Below are 19,443 nucleotides of genomic sequence, written 5' to 3'. Positions count from 1 at the left end.
CACGAGTGGTGTCGAGCTGGAGTCGCCAGCCTAGTTTATTAACTGGTGGGTTAATCGTCTAAAAACTGCCCTAAAACGACAAAAAATCACCCAGAACGAGTCAAATACCATTAACAACAAACAAGAGCAAGGTATGTTCAAATTTATTGAAAACAAAATTACAATTTTTGTTTCGTCATGCTTGCTATCGTAAATGCCTTCGTACACACCACAATCAAATAGTTTGGGCTGCCTTTGCTCCAACTAAACTGCTGTCTCAAAGTTTTTATTTTTGCTCAAAGACTTGCGAATGATAAGAGCTTCCAGAATCACTCCTCGAGCAGAACGAAAGATAACCAATGAAATAGAGGCATACATCTGTAAGGTCACGTTGCCATAGCAGCAAGATATCTCGTCCCGAACGAGCATATACAAGTTATGCACCTATCATTGTAAGTCCCGTTGGGTGAGGGGGGGGTATTCGGGCAAGGGGTGGGGATTTGAAAAAATGCTCTTAACAAAATTCAATTGCCCCAGGGTAGAGAAGAAGTTGTCAATCAAATTTTTCAAAAAGCCCTAACCAGAGAGCAATATTTGCAATATAGTGCAAACAAGATTTATTCACCTTTTTCTTTGAGCTCCTCAAAATTATTTGCACTACGAAGAAAAACAGCTCAAATACCATGAGGCTTTGCTTAGTGACCGCTCCTAGAATGTTACCACAGGAATCTCAAGCACTTTCAAAAATCAAATTTCCCGACCTTCGGGACAAGGTTGTGATTAAATTCTCGACCCAGGGGGACATAATTACTATCAAATCCCCACCCTTTGCCCCGAATCCCCCCCCCCCCCCCCCACCCCACGGGACTTACATTGATAGGTGCATTAAAATGTAGACTCCTACACAGGTGACAGACACTAAGAACTTCTGCATAAGGAGGACAGTTAAAATGTTGAGTAAACTTAGATAATTTTAATACTTAGTACAATAATTATACTGATTATATTCTTATAATTATTATAATTATTATTATACTATAATTATACTAAAATCCGTCAATTGAATAATAATGATGATGATGTTTATGATGTTTATGATGATGATGATCAATACGTAGTTATTATTGCTCATTAATAATCTTATTTTATTATTTTAGATGATAAGTGGCTGATAGAAGTTATTCTATTACGAAAAAACAGAAAATTTTATCTAATCGTCATTTGGTATCCTTACAGCGCTTTTCAATCAGACGCGCTAAATCGTAAACATTTCGCGACAAAATAAGGTTTTGGTGGACGTAAACCAAAGTTTTTCCATGACGTTGCCGGAAAACAAAAAGCTTTCGAGAGCACGTGCCTATGGAATGTTGTGAAAACGCCTTGATTGACGTCCACCAAAACCTACTTCGTCGCGACGCCACGATTTCGCACGTGTGATTGAGAGGCGCTGTAAAACTTTCCATTTCTCTTGTAACCCCACTTATCGTTCTTGATCAAAAGTTTTGTCATCGAATTGATTTCTTTTTCCAAAAGAAAACAAAATCTGATATTTAATTTTAACTTTAAAAATAACTTAATGGACGGGAATAGAAAAGAAAAGAAAATACTAGAAATAGGTTTTCCAAGAATGAAATGATACTAGAAGGATGATTGTCTTTGAAAACAGCTGGTGGCAGAAACATATGTAATTGAATTTGAGCAAAGTGACATTAGTTGATTTACGAACGTAACATCTGCGCGTAGCGCACTTTACATCTCATATAATTTTGCTTTGCAATATCCGTCATTACATTAATATTATTGTAAAATAAATGGCTTATTCCTTAGGAAATAGCAGCACACCTGTATTCTATCAAGGCCCAGTTGTACGTAGCCTGGATAGCGCTATCCGGCGGATAAACCCTTATTCAGTGGATAAGTCGATGCTGTTTTCCAACAAGTTTATCCATTGGATAAGATTTATCCGTCGGATAGCGCTATCCAGGCTTCGTACGACCGGGCCCTGTACTGTATTCGGTGACCCCCACTTTTTATTTCATATTCTTTTTAAAAAGTCAAAAACATGCATTCGTTCAGTTTTTGAAAAAGAATGACATTCATTTATCGCACGGAAATGCCACAGACATTTTCTGCTTTATGTTGACTCGCGAGAGCGACATAAAGCGATAGCATTGTTCGAGCTGTACCTTGTTTGTTTTTCCGCTCTCAAAAAGAGAGTGTTAATTTTATTGCCTCATAAACAAAAACCGTACAGAAAATAAGCTATAACTGCATTTTAATTGATATTTTTTTCTCTATAACGGTGTAAGAATCACAAATGATTTGTAATTTTTTTACATGTGAGGAACTATTTTTTGTCTTAACCGCCTGATGACTTGCACGTTGCTCGTGATTTATATGGTAGTCGTGGAAATGATATCGAATACTAAGTTATTTTTACTTGCAGGATTGCCTAGTAACCCCTATTATTTTTTGGCCTAATTTGGCGTGTCTTCTTGTTGTTTTAATCACTGGTTATTATATTAAGTTTCAGAAAATTGACCGATTTTCTTCACATTTGATTGCCTGCGAACATCCTTAATAGTGATATTGATCATGAGACTAAGATCTCGCACTCTAGAAGTTTTTTGAGTTATATCTTTTTACGATACAAGACTTTAAACTCTGCCACTTTCATGAGAAAATTTCTAAAACTTGTTAAATAATATCAAATTTGCAATTTTCATTATTTATTAAAGCAGCGGGGAATGCTTGATTCATCAAGGCTGTCACAGGCTGTAAAACAATGTAGTATTATGAGACTAGGCTTTTACTTCTTCATGGAAATGTTTTTTAAGCTTGTTAAAAATAACAAATTTCAGTTGCACTGTTACTATTTTATCAAAGCAGCAGGGATTCGTGGCTTGAACCATCAAAGCTGTAACCTAATAAAACAATGTAGTATTCTAAGGCTTTTACTTTTTCATGGGAAATTTTTTAAAACTAGTTTAAAAAATATCAAATTTGCACTGTTAATATTTTATAAAAGCAACGGGGGGTTGTGTCTTGATCCATCAAAGCTGTCAAATACTGATAAAACAATGTAGTCTTGTGAGAATAGAAAGCTTTTACTTCTGTTTGTTTTGTTTGATCACGGAACTATTATAAAATAATCTCTAGGGATCATATCAAGCCAGAAGCAAAAAACACATTTGACGGGACATCTATCTTTTCACATCCACGGTAAGTTAACATCCTTTTATACAGCTTCCACAACATAAAAAAAGGTTTTGTAACTTTATCTAGTCTAGTTTTATCGTTTACTTGCTGAACTATTTCAGTTTCAGCTTTCCTAGATTTTCGATAATCTTGTTTTAGAATTGCAAAAAAAAATTTTCGACTCGCTGCAGGAATTTTTTTCGGCATGATTTCATTTGCAGGAATTCATTTTTATCGCAGTGAGTTTATAATTTTTTTAATACACAATAAAGTTGCCAAAGGCCAATGTTGGTGGTCAGAAATTGCTATTTAAGGGAGTCTCCCCCAGAGAAAATTTTGCAAGATGTCCGGAAATGCTTCGAAACATGGAGCTTTGCACGATTTATTTTTCTCTGGGGTTTGTTCTGCACGATATTTTTTATCTTTAGGATATTTCTAGCAGAGAAACCTCTTTTAACCTCTAGGAAAGCTTTCGATAATACTTCACTGATAGATTGGTCACTTTTATTGGTAAATGTCGCAATAATATGAAATTTATATTCTTCTCTGCTAAATAAAGTTTCACCGCATGGAAATTGCGCGACCTCGAGTATAATTATTAATTAATAGGCACAGATGGCTTACGACTAGGGGAGTTCAATTTTAAAACTTTCAAAACAGTACACACGTTTTTTTTCCCCTTCTTCTTCTTCTTTAATTGTATTTTCAAGTAGCTTAAAGTAGTTTTCGTATGACTTAAAAAAGCCTTACGGCACGAACACGGTCGTGACAATGCAAGGCTTACGAAAGACCAATCACATTGTACGAGAATTTACTCTTCATCCATTCTCGAACTCATTAATAATTCATGAGTTGATTGCCCAATCGGAAGCGCGCTTTTTGGTCACGTGCATGGGTTTGGATATCCCGATCTCAAACTGGGATCTCAACCGATGGGTTTGGATCAGACATCCAAATCCATGGTCTTTGGATCTCATTAGCATAAAAGTAATTTCCCATTCTTTCCACTAACTTCACTCTCTTTTTCCCTTACCTAATTATTTCCCTAACATTCGGTGTATTTCGTAAATAATGTCCAGTGACTCAAAACAAGGTACCTCTGGCTTTATATTCTAGAGCCTTATTAACGAATCTAACTGTGAAATCGTTGAAAGTTTTGGGTTGAGAGAACTAATATATATAAAAGACACGAAAAAAAAACACCAAAAAACAAAAACGGAATCAACATTTATCCAGGGGCACCCAGTTTAACAAAGCTAGTTTAATGGAGCCCCGAAAGCCCAAGATCGAATCAGAATTGAGAAGTTGATTTTGCATAAGTAAAACAACCCAAAATTTTATTCCAAACGTTTGGGGATATGCAATTAGAGGCATTGTGCCCTATAGAAACAAAGCTCGCCTACTATTTACTCATGGAAGCATTTGACTTTCTTTCATGAATTATTATGAATCAGAGAAGCCATTTCTTAAACTCGAGCTTCGCTTTGGATCAGAGGTTTCAAACACCTCGAAACAATAAAAGCACTCGGCCTACGGCCTCGTGCCTTCATTAGTTTCTCGGTGTTTGGAACACCTGATCCAGCACTTGCTCTCGTTTAAGAATACATCAAATACACAAAACACGGCACGAACACGGGGGGACACGGTCACGCCAATGTCAGGAAACTGCCAGAACAATCACATTCCCCGAGGAAAAAATCCCCCAATCAACATTCTAGGAAACATCACAGTCGCGGCAGGGCCCGCATACGGCACTGACTCACCGGATACGTGTGGACGGTGGGCCAATCCGCTTAAAAAAAAAAAAAAAAAAAACGAAAACAAAATACAAACAAAAAACAAAAACAAACAAGCGAAACAAAACAACAACAAAAAATCCGTTGTCGGAAATATCCGGATATGTGGACTGGCCATAAGATATTGTAGACCTCAAGATTTATTTACAAAGGAAATGTACTAGCCAAATAGAGTAAAGTGCAAAATACTTGGGCCACACCGCAACCCCAATCTAAGGATTAAAAATAATATCATATAAATATGTTTGATATGGGCCTCTTTTTTTAAGTAGCACAAATATGATAAGTAGTAAATGTAATTTAAGGAGACTGACTACTTTAGCGAAAGGAATGTTTTTAGTTTGAAAGATATTTTATACCGAGAAGTTAACGTTGATTCTAAAAAATGAAAAGACACTATGGGGTATCCTGAGTTTGTTAAGATATTAATGTAATTTAGTTTGGGGATGCAGCCTAGTTGATTAAAGTCATGATACAAAGGTAGTTGATAAAGATTAGCGCCTAAATGGAACTTCTGAACCCCAGCAAGATTGTGGTTCCCTAGAGTTTTCGGTAGTTCCAATTAATAGGACACAATGCAGGCTCACACGTTGATACCCAAAGGGCCAACCACATTAAAGTTCATGAGTTTTTTGTTCAATTTTTATGAATCTGACACACTATAACACTATAACACTATAATGAAGGTTATTCTCTTCTTTTAAAAAATTAAGAACTCAAGTTTTCCACGGTGATTTTTAATTTTTTTTATTTATAATAAAAGTACGTTACCTCACCTTTCATTTGACGCAATGCAAAAGCATTCGGTACTACAGAATTTCAAATAATGCGAAATCTCGAATTTGCTGAATAAAAAACATTCCATAGTACCGAATCTCTAAATATTTTGACAACTGTTTAACCTTTACATGATAAAAATGTATAGAATTTTTTGAACACATTTTACCGTCCAGTTTTTGAGTTTTTTTTTTTTTAATAACGCGTGCGAACGAAGTTTTCATGACGTCAAAATAAAAATTCTTCAAGTTCTGGTTCTGCGCAATATCAATTATTTAATATTAATAATGTAATTTAATTTGGGGATGCTCCCTAGTTGATTAAAGTCATGATACAAAGATAGTATAGATAAAGAAGAGCGCCTTAATGGAACTGAACAACACCAGTAAGTACGAGAGGTATCTTTTAAGAAGCACAAATAAAATCTTTAATATTAATAACGTAATTTAATTTGGGTGCTCCCTAGTTGATTAAAGTCATACAAAGCTAGTAGATAAAGACGCGCGCCCGAAAAGAACTCAAAATATAAAACAAAGCGAGGATAATAAAATAGCGGCCTTGGAACCTTAAGGTGGCCGACTACTTTGGTTAAAAATAAACATGAAATTGAAAATTAGATAAAGACAAGCGATTGAAAAGAACCTAAAGTATAAAACAAAGCCAGGATAATATAATAGCGACCTTGGAACCTTAAGGTGGCTGACTACTTTGGTTAAAAATAAACATGAAATTGAAAATTAAGATTTTTTAAACCTGAAATTTAATGCTGATTCCAAATATGAAAAGAAACATGGGTTGTCCTGGGCTTGTTTTCGAGATAATCAGCCTTTAATGGTTCCTACGCGCGAGTTTTGAAGCAAATATATATTGCGCCAACGGAAGTGATCAGAAAAAAATTAAGATTCATAAGATGATAATTATTTTCAGACTCTAAGATTGCACGAATGATGGCTAGTCAATCATTCTACAATAATAAGTGGATATTTTTGACAAAACGACCAAGAAACACATCGATTTGTCGTATTTTGTCCTTTCAGCCTCTCAAAAACTCTCTGAAAGTCGAACAAAAAATCCTACAAAAATCTATTTTTTCATGTGTTAGAAAAAAACAACTTTTTCTAAAGAAATGATAAATATGACCTAGATTTTTAGAAATTTTTTCAAATGAGCTCATACTTGGATATTTTTAACAAAACGCCACAAAGAAATACATCGATTTGTCATATTTTGTCCTTTCAGCCTCTCAAAAACTCTCATAAAGTCGAACAAAAATTCCTACAAAAATCAATTTTTTCATGTGTTAGAAAAAAAACATCTTTTTCCAAAGAAATGATAAATTTGATCTAGATTTTTAGACGTTTTTTCAAATAAGCTCATAAGTCCCGTGCAAAATTTGAGGGTTTTGCCCTCTTGAAGTTCAAAGCGTGTATGGTTCTTCAATAAAATTGTGAAGATTATTCGGCGGTTTTTGAGCGCGCGCACATCGTGGACTCAAATCGATCGCTCAAAAGTAGTCGGCCACCTTAATTCATATGAAAGAAACAACAACAACAACAACAACAAATGAGCTGTCGCGAAGAACTTTTTACAAAATTCAAAGCCCTATTTCAATGATGTTCTTGTTAACAGAGGTGACGTCAGAAGTCCATAAATGGACGACTTCTGGTGACGTGCCTAGCTAACTTTATTGCAACGTTTTTGTTGTCGTATGATTTATGATAGTAGTTGTTTAACGACAGCAGGCGTATCCGCATTCATCTGATTTGATCTACGAGTGATAAATTTTCTGCAATTCGTGCATTTGTCATTAAACTTCATATTTCATTTTGTCAATTCCGTTTATAGGCTAGGCTTCAAAATGAATGTGAGTACAAACACGACGGTTAAGTCGCCATCCATGTCCAAACTTAATCAGGTGATCTTCATAGCCAAAATGACGTCACTAGGGCTGCTTGGTGCCATCATAATCTTAGGTAACCTGGCCTCCATCATCACCTTTGTCAAGACCCAGTCTCTTCGCAGACGATCTCACTACCTTATCATCTGCTTATCTGCAGCAGATCTCCTCGTTGGCGTGGTGGCTTCCTTGTTGTTGTACCATTTCCTTACTGGCCCCAAATTAAACGCCTATGCGTATGCTCTTGAATTTCTCGACACCTTAACAGGAGTGGCGTCTCTTCTTATTCTGTCAGTTATTTCTGTTGAGCGGTTCTCAGCAATCCTATTCCCATTTCGTCATCGTATGTTACGATTCAGAGTGTACGTTGCACTGTCTTCATTTCCTTGGATTTTGGCCACTGTTATTGCTGTCATGAGCATCATAGGCCACTTCAAACGATCGGTTTATTATACATATTTGCATATCTCTTTCGTTATTGTCGCCCTGGCGTTACTGACTATCGCGGTTTCGTACATCAGTATGGGGTGCAAGATGAGACGCCAAAGTAACGTAAGAGCAGAAAACCAGAACCGTGCATTGCGTGACAAGAAACTTGTCATCACGTTACTGATAGTCACGCTTTCCTCACTCCTCACCTGGATGCCATTACAAGGTTACGTTGTTGTGAAAAACTTTTGCAAGGAATGCCCCTTGCCAGACTCCAACGATATCTTCATTATGAAGTTCCTTCAGTTCTGCAATTCTGGTCTTAACGTTTTCATCTACATGGTGCGCATGCCTGAGTTTCGTGTCGCGTTTCTTGCTATCTTTTGTAGAAGAAAGAGACGCACTATGAAACGACCAAATGACACTATGCAGAAGACCAACCAAGCATTTACGACCGATGAGAACACTCGAGTATCTCGAAGTACCATAGTTCAAACCACTGAATTCGATGATTTGCAAGGCAAAGAACAAAACCCTTTCAACCAAGAAACCAATGTTATCGATAACCAGATCAGCAACACTATCTACAATAACAAGATAACAGTGTTCTCACAAGCCAATAACAAGCCTAAGAAATTTAACGGTGAACGTGGAAACACCTTTGGAAAGCCCAATGAAAAGAATACAGAGACACTGAGCAATCAAGGACACATTGAAGAAACGCAAGGCAGCAATGATCGTGAGATACTACAAGCTTATCCTGAAAATGGTTTCTCATCTTCAAAGTATGAAATCGCCCTCGACAAGCTTGAAGATTACGATACACCAATGTAAATCATGCCACACCATACTCCTCTTTCATAATGCCAGATTTGTAAATCCGGTACCTAGATCTTCTTTCACTGAAACAGCCTAAACTATCTGAAAGAGTTTTTACAGTGCGACTACTCCAACCAAAGCCACTTCGACAAATTTTCTGCAAATTATCCAATAGTGTTTGAGTATTTAGACAATATTGTAGCGGCAAATTTTGAATTTAGATATTGTTCCGTTGTTCCGGTTGGTAAAACTAAATGATGAAGAAGAGCTTGTAATATATTTTCTTCGCAAATTAGTGATTTGTGTCACCAAAGATAGAGAAAATTAGTAATGTACGACTTCAAATACGACAGGAAAGCAAATTAGAAACCGTATGAAAGACAGTCATTATGATTACAGTGTTTTTCTTCCAGACAAAGATATTATCAGGCTGACACTGTGAGATCTTATCACCATGTTGCTATGCGACAGCACGCTTATATTCGACAACAGAGGTGCCGTCAGTCTTCTCAGCCGTGTAAACCCATGGATATTTGTAGCAATTCTATTGTTCAGATTCCTACTTTTGATTGGCTAATTTGTAGGAAATTTGTCGAGGTAGGTGGCTTTGGTTGGAGTAGTCGCACTGTAATTAAAGCCGTCAATAAATGTACAAAGTCTGCGAGATGAACAGGTAACACGGTCATAAACTTAACGCTTATCGTGTTCATTATTGTACTATAATTATTTATGTTATATATGTTATATATTATTTATGTTATATATCCCTTAGATATATGATAATTAAAAGAAAAGGAAAACGTGATTTAAAAAAGATTAATAAGAAATTCATCTTTTTAATTTTTTTAATTTTTGCTCAGGCAAAATTTAATTAATTTTGCAATGAGAATGTACTGTTTTGCATCATATTCTCTAAAGATATAAAAATAGTCCAAAATCGACCAAAACTACGGTCCATGCTATATAACAAAATATTGGAAAATATTCTATTTAGCATCCATATCAGAAATTTCATATCTTCTCATGTGCAAAATGGCCAAAAATCGGTCAGAACCCATGAACTAAAATATTTGTTTGTATGTTTGGTTTTTGCTAAAGCTCAAGAAAAATGAAAACAAAAAGAAGACAAAGGTTTACGAAAACTTTCTTTTATTAAATATTTACAATCAGACAAAATGAAATAAAATTTTGACTAACTTTTTGTCAACTATTTAGACTGGGATTAAATAATTATGTATAGGTATATTGAAACATTAATTAAGCTTTAAAAAATAGCGTAAGTAATATAACATGATAATAATGCGAAATAATGTGCCACCGATCTTGTTTGAATATCTCTGGGATTCAGGCGGTAAACTGTTCAATAAATCTAAAAGTGAAAAACAATAGAGAAGTGATTAATAGGTTTCTGTATCTTCTGTGTAATAAAAAGGAAGGGAAGATAAGTTATAGTGATACTGCATTTAATAATATTCAATGATCACGCGTTCGTTATATCTGGTTATGTGGTGAAGGGGTTCATGGGTATTTGTTTGATATCAATTGCTAGGTGGGTGGGTTGGTGGGTTGCTTGGTGAGTGTATGGGTGGGTTGGTTGGTGAGTGGGGGGGAGGGGGTGTGTGGGTTGGTTGGTTGGTTGGTTGTTTTTTCCCAGTTTTTTGTTTGGTTGGCTATTTAGTTAGTCTTGGTTAGCTGTCTTGTTGTTATTGTTGTTGTTGTTGTTGTTGTTGTTTTCGTCGTTGCTGCTGCTGCTGTGGTTGGCTGATTGGCTGTCTTGCTGATTGGTCGTTTGTTTAAAAGAAATAGAGAAGTACCGTTTTTTGCCAGGTCTTGATAGCGGTGGGCCATTTTCTACGAAAAGGAATAAACAATGAAGAGGAATTAATTTAATTCTAAATAATCATTAATTTTCGTTATTCTAGCTGAGAGTATAGTAATCTGGTATAGTATCTATTTCAGCTTCTTTTCCTTGATATACGTCAGGGTTTATTATTTTTTTTACAACGGCGTTGTTTAATTTCATTCTTTACCTGCATTCATATCGGCGTCTTGGTCATCCAATTCTAAAACTGAAATAAAATCGTGAAAAATGAAAAATCTCTTGTGCTGTGCTGTGCTGTGCTGTGCTGTGCTGTGCTGTGCTGTGCTGTGCTGTGCTGTGCTGTGCTGTGCTGTGCTGTGCTGTGCTGTGCTGTGCTGTGCTGTGCTGTGCTGTGCTGTGCTGTGCTGTGCTGTGCTGTGCTGTGCTGTGCTGTGCTGTGCTGTGCTGTGCTGTGCTGTGCTGTGCTGTGCTGTGCTGTGCTGTGCTGTGCTGTGCTGTGCTGTGCTGTGCTGTGTACGAATTCCTCGGACAACCTTTCTCAAGCCCGCTAACTCAGATAGTTTTTCACCATTTTTGCGTTGATTATTGCGAAGACTTTAAAAATATTTAATTTAACTTACGCCTCTTGAAAATTTCTTCTTTTCTACGGTACTCGTCGCCTTCTTTTTCCTTCCCTTCAAGAAAATCAAAATCAAAATTTCATCTTAAATGGTGATGATTTTTTGAGTGGTGATTATAAGGATACTGATAACGTTATACAGTGTAGCGGTGTAGCGGTGTAGCGGTGTAGCGGTGTAGCGGTGTAGCGGTGTAGCGGTGTAGCGGTGTAGCGGTGTAGCGGTGTAGCGGTGTAGCGGTGTAGCGGTGTAGCGGTGTAGCGGTGTAGCGGTGTAGCGGTGTAGCGGTGTAGCGGTGTAGCGGTGTAGCGGTGTAGCGGTGTAGCGTAGCAGTGTAGCGGTGTAGTGTAGCAGTGTAACGGTGTAGCGTAGCGGTGTAGTGTAGCAATGTCGCGGTGTAGCAGAGGTTTTCTGGGTATGTTCTTAGCAGTTCTAAGTAATAAATAAAATATATGAGTAGCCATATGTTGTATATTACAATATACACAAACGTCTAGCGTTATTTCCCTTTTTTTTTTTTCCACTGAACTTTTGAAGATAAAAGTGAATCTTCCCAAGAAAATAGAAGTGAAAATAGAAAAAAAAAGTTAAAGTTTATGCAAATAAACAAGAATTATAAAACTCTTCACGGTCATGATTCCTATTGTGTCTCCTTAGGAATTGTTATGCTTGTTAATATTCGCATGTATACACCTACTTCAAACAAAAATAATAAAATAAAAAGAAAGAAAGAAAGAAAGAAAGAAAGAAAGAGTTTTCGGAGCGAACAGAGATACGATAGCGATATGATAGGTCTTTCCAAGACGGAAAGGAATTATGGCATACATAATTCAAATAAATTTCGTCGACTACAAACAACCAAACAACAAACGACACTGAGTGTCTTAACACTAAGCTCTGTTATCTTGAGGAGAATAATAAGAAAGACTAGAATAGCTGGTTATTCCGCCATAGCCATCTCCTATCGCTTATCGCCTATCATTCCAACAACTTTTTTTGAATAGGCATAAATAGGAATGTGTTTTCATTAGGACAATTTAAACTAGCTTAAATATAACACCGGAAATAAGGAAAAGTTAAACTACCTAGCAAGATGGTTTAAGTTGTCCTACCAAATAAATGGGCTAATCACAGTGTTATTCTTGAAAGGTGGTTGTCGGATTAAAACACCTCCAGGAATTTTAGGCAAGTTAACATTTCTAGTGAAAACACAGCCTATTATGGCTCCGATTAAAATAAAGCGTGTTTGGATTCGTTTGCTCGCGTGCCTAACGGCTTCAACTTGTTAATTCTAAGCCCAATACTTTTAATCCGATAAAATATGGCTGGGGCGTTCATTTTTACACTTCAATGACTGAACCAAAAACACGAAACCGAAATTTTCGTTTCCACTCAATCTCTTCGAATTAAAAAAACACTCATTGTGGTCAAAAAAATAGATATAGACTCAACAAATAGAATGTTGTTGAGATTTGAAAGATGCACAAAATTTAACATTGAGAAAGTTGATGTAAATTCAAAAAAGGCTCCACGCATTACCATGACAACGCGAGCTTCAAGGTTCCTCGAGTGCATCGAGTTGTAAAAAGCAACATGGCATTTAGTTATGAGTTTGGTTTGAATTCTGTTCCAATATCTGTCAAACCTTTTAAAAGCTTTCCTAACGGTCGGTCATAGATAATTAATGCAAAACGTCGTTATGATGTCTAAAATCAAGTTTTTAATGAAGTTTATTTTTATTTTCAAAATGTCTAAAAAATGCATTATCAATAGATAGAGGGGAAAGCATTTATCAATAAAGATGTTATTTATGTTCTTGGTTATTAGAGCTATTTAAGTCTTGGCCATCAACAGAAAAGGTGTGTTGCTAGAACATATAATATACCTCTGCGTTCCTTTGACATGTATCGACTTTCCACGGTCAGAATAAAAAGAACCAACATCATCAGTGCTAAAAGCAGCTTTTTGGCCATCGTGAAGTTAATGTGTTACTCGAACCTGGCAAGAGAAAAATGTAGAACTGATCTATCATATGTTACATTATCATTATTCACATTCTTATTTATGCCATGCATATTCAGAAGCAATTTTTTGAAAGATCTATAGAAATACTGTTATAGTTTGAGAATGGGCTCCGTAGCGTTTTATCTTCAAACATGCCAGGAAAGCTAAAGATATAACCTTGAAAAATATCACTCACAAAATTGTCAAATTTTAAAAATGGGCTAGCTAGTTACCCCCTAAGATTATACTTATCATTTTTACAATTACTAATTTTTGATTTAAAAAATTTAAATTTAATCTAAAAATTTAATTTTGATTGTCATTTGAGGCAAGTTTTCTAGTTCGTTAGGTTTCAAATCTTTCAAATTTCAATTTGAGAAAAGAATACCAAGTTTAAATTTAAATCGAGAAAGAAGTTAAAAGAGAACTCGAGAAACAAATTTCAGGGATTTAAGTGAATTAGATTTTGAAAGCGTCTTAGAAAATTAAATCTGTCCAAGCAAAGGTCTCAAGAAATAGAAAATAAAATTACCTTACCTTAAGAAACTGAACACCTTTCTGTACGCTCACTGATTAGGAAATGTGCCGTTGAAACACTGATAGCATACTTAAGTAGGCTTGCTTTTTTGGATATGACGTAATGAGTGATACAGTTGTGGTTTTTGCAGCGTCCTCCATGTGATTTTATCCATATTTGTACGGCGTGTATCATTATGCTATGAGTACCCATTCAAGGAGTTATTATCAGAGCAGCTTGAGTGCATTGTATAAAAGAATAACCAACCAACCACTTAAAAGAGGTTTCTTGAGTACATCCTTAACTGTCTCCTCTAGGGTATTTATAAATGAGTCGGTCGATGTAGAGGTATGTGTCGCACTACACCTTTACTACGACCACTACTACGGGTATCCTCCATTATATTGAATAAACGTTTACAAATAGTATAGCATTATTCTATCCTGTAAGCCAAAAAGATGCCGAAATGTGTAATGAATAAAAGAAGGTACCGACTTGGAATGATTCGCTAGAGTGCATTTCAAAATTCGATAGGATTCTGCTTTTATTTCAGTGTAATTTTAAACGGCCTTCTTTAATTTCTGCAGAGGAGCTGTGTTGAACTACCACTCATTGTCAGCATGGATCCGAAGCATCTCAATAAAATATAATATCATGGCAAGTTATCTTTTAATAAAATGTAAAAACGACATACTTCTTTTTAGTTGGGATCGTATGCTTCGCAGATTGGTAGCCATTTGAAATACGTTAGCAGCTCTATCAATGGTTTTTGAAATTTCAGCATATTAAGCATCAAATGTCGGGGGGGGGGGAACTTTTTTTAATGTTCGTATATATTATTTCGCCAAAAGCCCCCCTCTCCCCCGGCTCCGCGGTCCCCTGTAGTTACCACGAGTCGTCTAAAATGTATACGTTAATGTTAATTAGAGCGGCTGTCAATGTCCTAAAATCTGTTGGAAAAGATGAAAATAATGACAAAGGATAATCTAGATCTGGAATGTGCTAGAACGTTTTTATGACCACATCGTCAGTTCCAAGACAAAGAAAAAATTGATGATGCAATAAAAGATGCATTAGAAAACCAACACCCAGATTTAGAAAAAATTAGACGACACTCTAAGAGTGTGTAGTCGGGCTACATGTGGGAGAATAACTAGTATATGTATTGTAGATGATAGCATCCATGGATAGAAATTTATTTAGCAGTCAAAAAATGATAGTTGTAAGTAAACAACTTGGCATATCGAGACCTGCATTCCTCTATTAATATTGGGATTCTTTATTATGATACAGATGTAGAGATAACTGTGCTGCTCTCTGAAATACATCACTGTCATTTTCTATAGAATCTATCCTAGTCTTGGTCGATATTATGAACTGGTGTACAAACAAAGCCACGTATGTACAAAACAGCCATTAACGCGCTCGTTATGATGCCCATTCGAACAAACTACACACTTTTCAACATTATGAACGAAAACAAAATAATACACAGCAAACTTATCGTTAGAATAAGTGCAAGGCTTCTTCGCTGTTTATTTAATGAGTTGAAGAATTCTAATATGACACCCATGTCGTTGTTGGCGGTGGAGATATTTTTTCTGTCTCTCTCATCTTCAGAGTAGGCAACAAAGCCCCTGCCTACTAAAGAGTTAAGAGTCAAGTCCCTCTGAATAACTTCTAATAATTTCGGTAGATTTGAGTTCATTTGAGTTTGAGTACATAGTTTTGCTTTTGAGTTCGCGGAACGGCCCGTTTCGAAACTGACGCTCGACAACAGTATCAGTATCAGTGTCATTCCGCTATTTCCAACTATAAGTTGATCAGCAGGGACTATATAGTCTACACAGAGCCAAAGTTCTGATGTAGTAGTCCTTTTAGAACTTTTCTGTCTTGTGTAGATTTCTTAGCTTGGTGTTTATCAACATTAAGTAGTTGACTAATTTTGATCCATGGATCTCTAACATATTTAGCAGATGGAATTGCAAACAGCAACTGTTTCGTTAAATTTGAATTTGGTCTTCTACAAACATGTGCAATGTACTTCAAGTAGCGTATGTATATAAAATCACGAAGTGCCAGGGTTCCCACTATTCTCTCCAGGTCTAAGTTCCTATATTTAAAGGCAAACGTTTCTTCTCCGTCACTATTAATTTTCCTTTCCCAGCCATTCCGTACCATTCTTCTTAGTAGACCAAACCAACAGGATTCAAGCTTTTTCAGTTCATCTTCATTTGGTAGTTCAGCCTCAGTACAGTAAGTAAGTCTGGATCTGATACAGGATTCCAAGAGTTTTCTACGTGTATTCATAGATACTTTATGATCTGTAAGGACGTTCTTGAGCTCATGGAATTTTCCTGTTGCACTTAGTATTCTGTTATCGACAAAACTTTCCTTCTGATCACTATAAAACATATGACCAAGATACTTGAACTCTTTTACATTTTCTATATCATGTCCTGATATATTTAATAAGCTCTTCTTTTCCATAAGCTGCGCATCATGAAATACCTGTGTTTTGGTTTTCTTAAAACTTAACTCAAGCCCATATCTTAAGCATGTTCCATGGATAATTTCCAGTATCTCCTGTAGATCAGTAAGATCCTTTGACAGCACAACAACATCATCAGCATATAAAAGCCATTTAATTATCTCCACACCATTCATTCGTCCAGTACTCCGTTGATGACATGCATTAGCGATTGTATATGTACATGGTATTCACCATCCATTTGGAAAGCGTTGGTCAATTTCACGGGCAGCGACCTTGAGTACCCAGTCAAAGAACCAATTGAATACTGGAGGACTTTCCACACCACCTTGTCTGGTCCCTGCTTCAATAGGAAAATCAGTTTTATCTCCACATATTTTCCCGATTGTTCCATCATATAATAACCATAGAATATCAATTAACTTCTCACATCCAGTTCTAACTTTCAGAACTTCATACATAATATGTCTGGGTACCTTGTCAAATGCAGCTGTTAGATCAATATACAGTACAATTATACCACCTTCAGTGTTCTTTATTATCTGTCGTAGTAGAAAAACTCCATCAGTCGTTGATCTATCCCTTCTGAAGCCAAACTGAGCCTTTGAAATATTTTCCTCATAACATTCTTTCAGTCGTGTGATAATTATCTTTGACAAAATCTTAGAGATGTTAGAGCCCACTGACAGTGCACGGCAATTACTTGCTTGATGTTTACCTCCTTTCTTATGGAGACAGGTGATAGAAAGCTTTAGCCAATCAGCAGGAATCGTCATTGTTAACCAGATACTATTTAATAACATCCAGAGAGCTGTAATTAAATGATTTGAGTGGATTCCATACTTCAACCCTTCAGGTGGTATATTGTCGGTGCCAAAGCTCTTCCCATTATTAAAACTCTTAAGAGCAGATATAATTTCTTCTTTTTCAGGTGGATTGGAATTAATTTCTATTTTCCGGTCATTAAATAAATCTGGATATTTCTCAGAATTTGCAAGCTCTGCAGGCATTTCAATGTCAGCTCTCTTCTTGAAGTGATCTTCAAAATAACTTTTAAGGTCAGAGGGTTTAATTTCAACCCTATTCTGTAACTTTGGGATCATACTGTAATTCTTTGAGAGAGCAAACTCACGTTCAACTTTTCTTGCGTTACTAGCATCATTCAGTTCATTTGCCTTTTTCTCATAATATTCATTTTTGAGCTTTAATTTTAACTTCTTAATCTTATCACGTTGTTCTTTAGAGTTGTCAGAATTCTTGATTAGATCTAATAGTTCACTTGATTCCCATGGTTTTTTTAACTCTTTCTCCTTTTGCGCTACCGGGATTTCACTGTCTAACGCTTCATGAATGGCATAAACAATGTTTTTGTTGATTTCTTCAGGTGCTGTGCAATCAAAATTGCAATCGCTTAAGATACTGTCAATTCTTTTGCAGTATTGTTTTTTACATTCACCATCATCTCTAAGATGAGTAACATCCCACTTTCTCTTTTGGACCTTTTTTGTTGCCTTCTTTTTGAGTTGTTGTTTTAAGGAGTTTCTGTTACATGGTATGCTTATATCAGATATCAGAATCTTGTGATCAGTACCAATTGTTTGCTTCCAGCTGTTTGTTGGTTTATTGTAGACTCTACAATGTTTCATTAGCTTAAGAAGTTGGGTTCCTGCCAGTATGTAATCAAGTCTTCGATTGATACCATTAGGAAGAGTGTGCGTGTGTGGGTCTACCGCTAACGACGTGTAGGTGTTTATGTACTTGGAGCGACACAGAAGGAAAGGTACTCGCCATAAGTGTCAAATTCTAGAAAACCAGTGGTCGCTAATGGAAGGTACATCGAAACGAAGAAAGCATAAATATGGTTTCCTTAACCCCGTGGCGTTATGATGTCATTTAATCACGTGGTTGCCTCGTTTTCATGGCACATTCGCGACGTGAAGATAGAAAAGGTAAACCTAGAGTCGGCCTTGAAGGTAGCCCGACTAAAAAAGATACTCTCCCGTTAAATGAATTGGACGAAGTATAAACTTCTGGGCTTAAATTGTGATCTTCGAAATTATTTTTTAAACATCCAGGCCCTGCAAATTTTGAAAATATTTTAGCAGGCAATTTTTTTAATTTTGGTGTAAGTGCGACCTGGACCTAATGTCTTTAATTTTTCAAGTATCAATTTAATGAATTGAAAGAGAGTAAGAGTATGAACAAATAAGTCTATATTTCTCTAACGAAACAATTGAACAAATTCCAGATGGTTTGGTGTGGTATTTCCCTCTTATTTACCGTGATATGACGTCAGCAGTTGATCAAAATGTATAGCATAGTCGTGCGGAGTCTAGAGATTTTTTATTGGCCATACCAGTCCCGATTTTGAAGTATCCCTTACCTGCTTTACGAGTATCCCTTCAACTGATTTAGGAGTATCCCTTCACCTGCTTTACGAGTATCCCTTCAACTGATTTAGGAGTATCCCTTCACCTGCTTTACGAGTATCCCTTCAACTGATTTAGGAGTATCCCTTCAACTGATTTAGGAGTATCCCTTCACCTGCTTTACGAGTATCCCTTCAACTGATTTAGGAGTATCCCTTCACCTGATTTAAGAGTATCCATTCACCTGATTTAAGAGTATCCATTCACCTGATTTAGGAGTATCCCTTCACCTGATTTAAGAGTATCCATTCACCTGATTTAGGAGTATCCCTTAACCTGATTTAGGAGTATCTGATTTACCTGATTTAGTAAAAGAAGGTACCGACTTGGAATGACGGATTCGCTAGAGTGCTTTTCAATAATACGATAAGATTTTTCTTTTAACTTTAAACGAGCCAGCTGTGATAAGACCTGCTATTTTTTCAGCACGGCCTTCTTTAATTTCTGCAGAGGAGCTGTGATGAACTACCACTCACTGTCGGCATGGATCCGAAGCCACAACAAAATGTAATATCCACAAGTTGTCTTTTATGGAAAACGAGATACGTCTTTTAGACTTTGGGGATTGCATACGTCGCAGATGTGCAGTGATGCCAAGTCAAGTAAACTAAACTTTCTTAAATGATCGAGTGCAAATAAGATTACCCTCATCAGCAAACTGACCAACA

General features: G+C 36.4%; 2 protein-coding genes and 1 long non-coding RNA gene across 3 annotated transcripts; 1 reads left to right on the top strand and 2 right to left on the bottom strand.

Annotated features, from left to right (window-relative positions):
- The first annotated feature begins 7,605 nt into the window (after nt 1-7,605).
- On the top strand, nt 7,606-9,693 carry LOC116306442 (neuropeptide FF receptor 2-like). The gene has a single exon (XM_031716509.2). The coding sequence runs from the start codon at nt 7,609-7,611 to the stop codon at nt 8,908-8,910; it is 1,302 nt and encodes a 433-aa protein (XP_031572369.2). The 5' UTR covers nt 7,606-7,608; the 3' UTR covers nt 8,911-9,693.
- A 377-nt stretch (nt 9,694-10,070) lies between these two features.
- On the bottom strand, nt 10,071-13,929 carry LOC148905422 (uncharacterized). The gene is made up of 6 exons (XR_016121765.1): nt 13,876-13,929; nt 13,220-13,332; nt 11,338-11,391; nt 10,926-10,964; nt 10,710-10,746; nt 10,071-10,264 (listed from the first exon to the last, which is right to left on the bottom strand). It is a non-coding gene; the product is annotated as an uncharacterized LOC148905422 (long non-coding RNA).
- Nucleotides 13,930-15,697: 1,768 nt separating this feature from the next.
- LOC148905421 (uncharacterized) lies at nt 15,698-16,522 on the bottom strand. The gene has a single exon (XM_089040307.1). The coding sequence runs from the start codon at nt 16,520-16,522 to the stop codon at nt 15,698-15,700; it is 825 nt and encodes a 274-aa protein (XP_088896433.1).
- Between the last annotated feature and the right edge of the window lie 2,921 nt (nt 16,523-19,443).

The sequence above is a fragment of the Actinia tenebrosa genome, unplaced genomic scaffold (genome assembly GCF_029948245.1).
Source record: "Actinia tenebrosa isolate PJP-AT-01 unplaced genomic scaffold, QUT_ActTen_1.0 PGA_scaffold7__59_contigs__length_16204524, whole genome shotgun sequence".
In the NCBI taxonomy this organism is placed as follows: Eukaryota; Metazoa; Cnidaria; class Anthozoa; order Actiniaria; family Actiniidae; genus Actinia; species Actinia tenebrosa.
The sequence above is the reverse complement of the archived record's forward strand: the minus strand, read 5'-3'. Positions and strand labels throughout refer to the sequence as shown.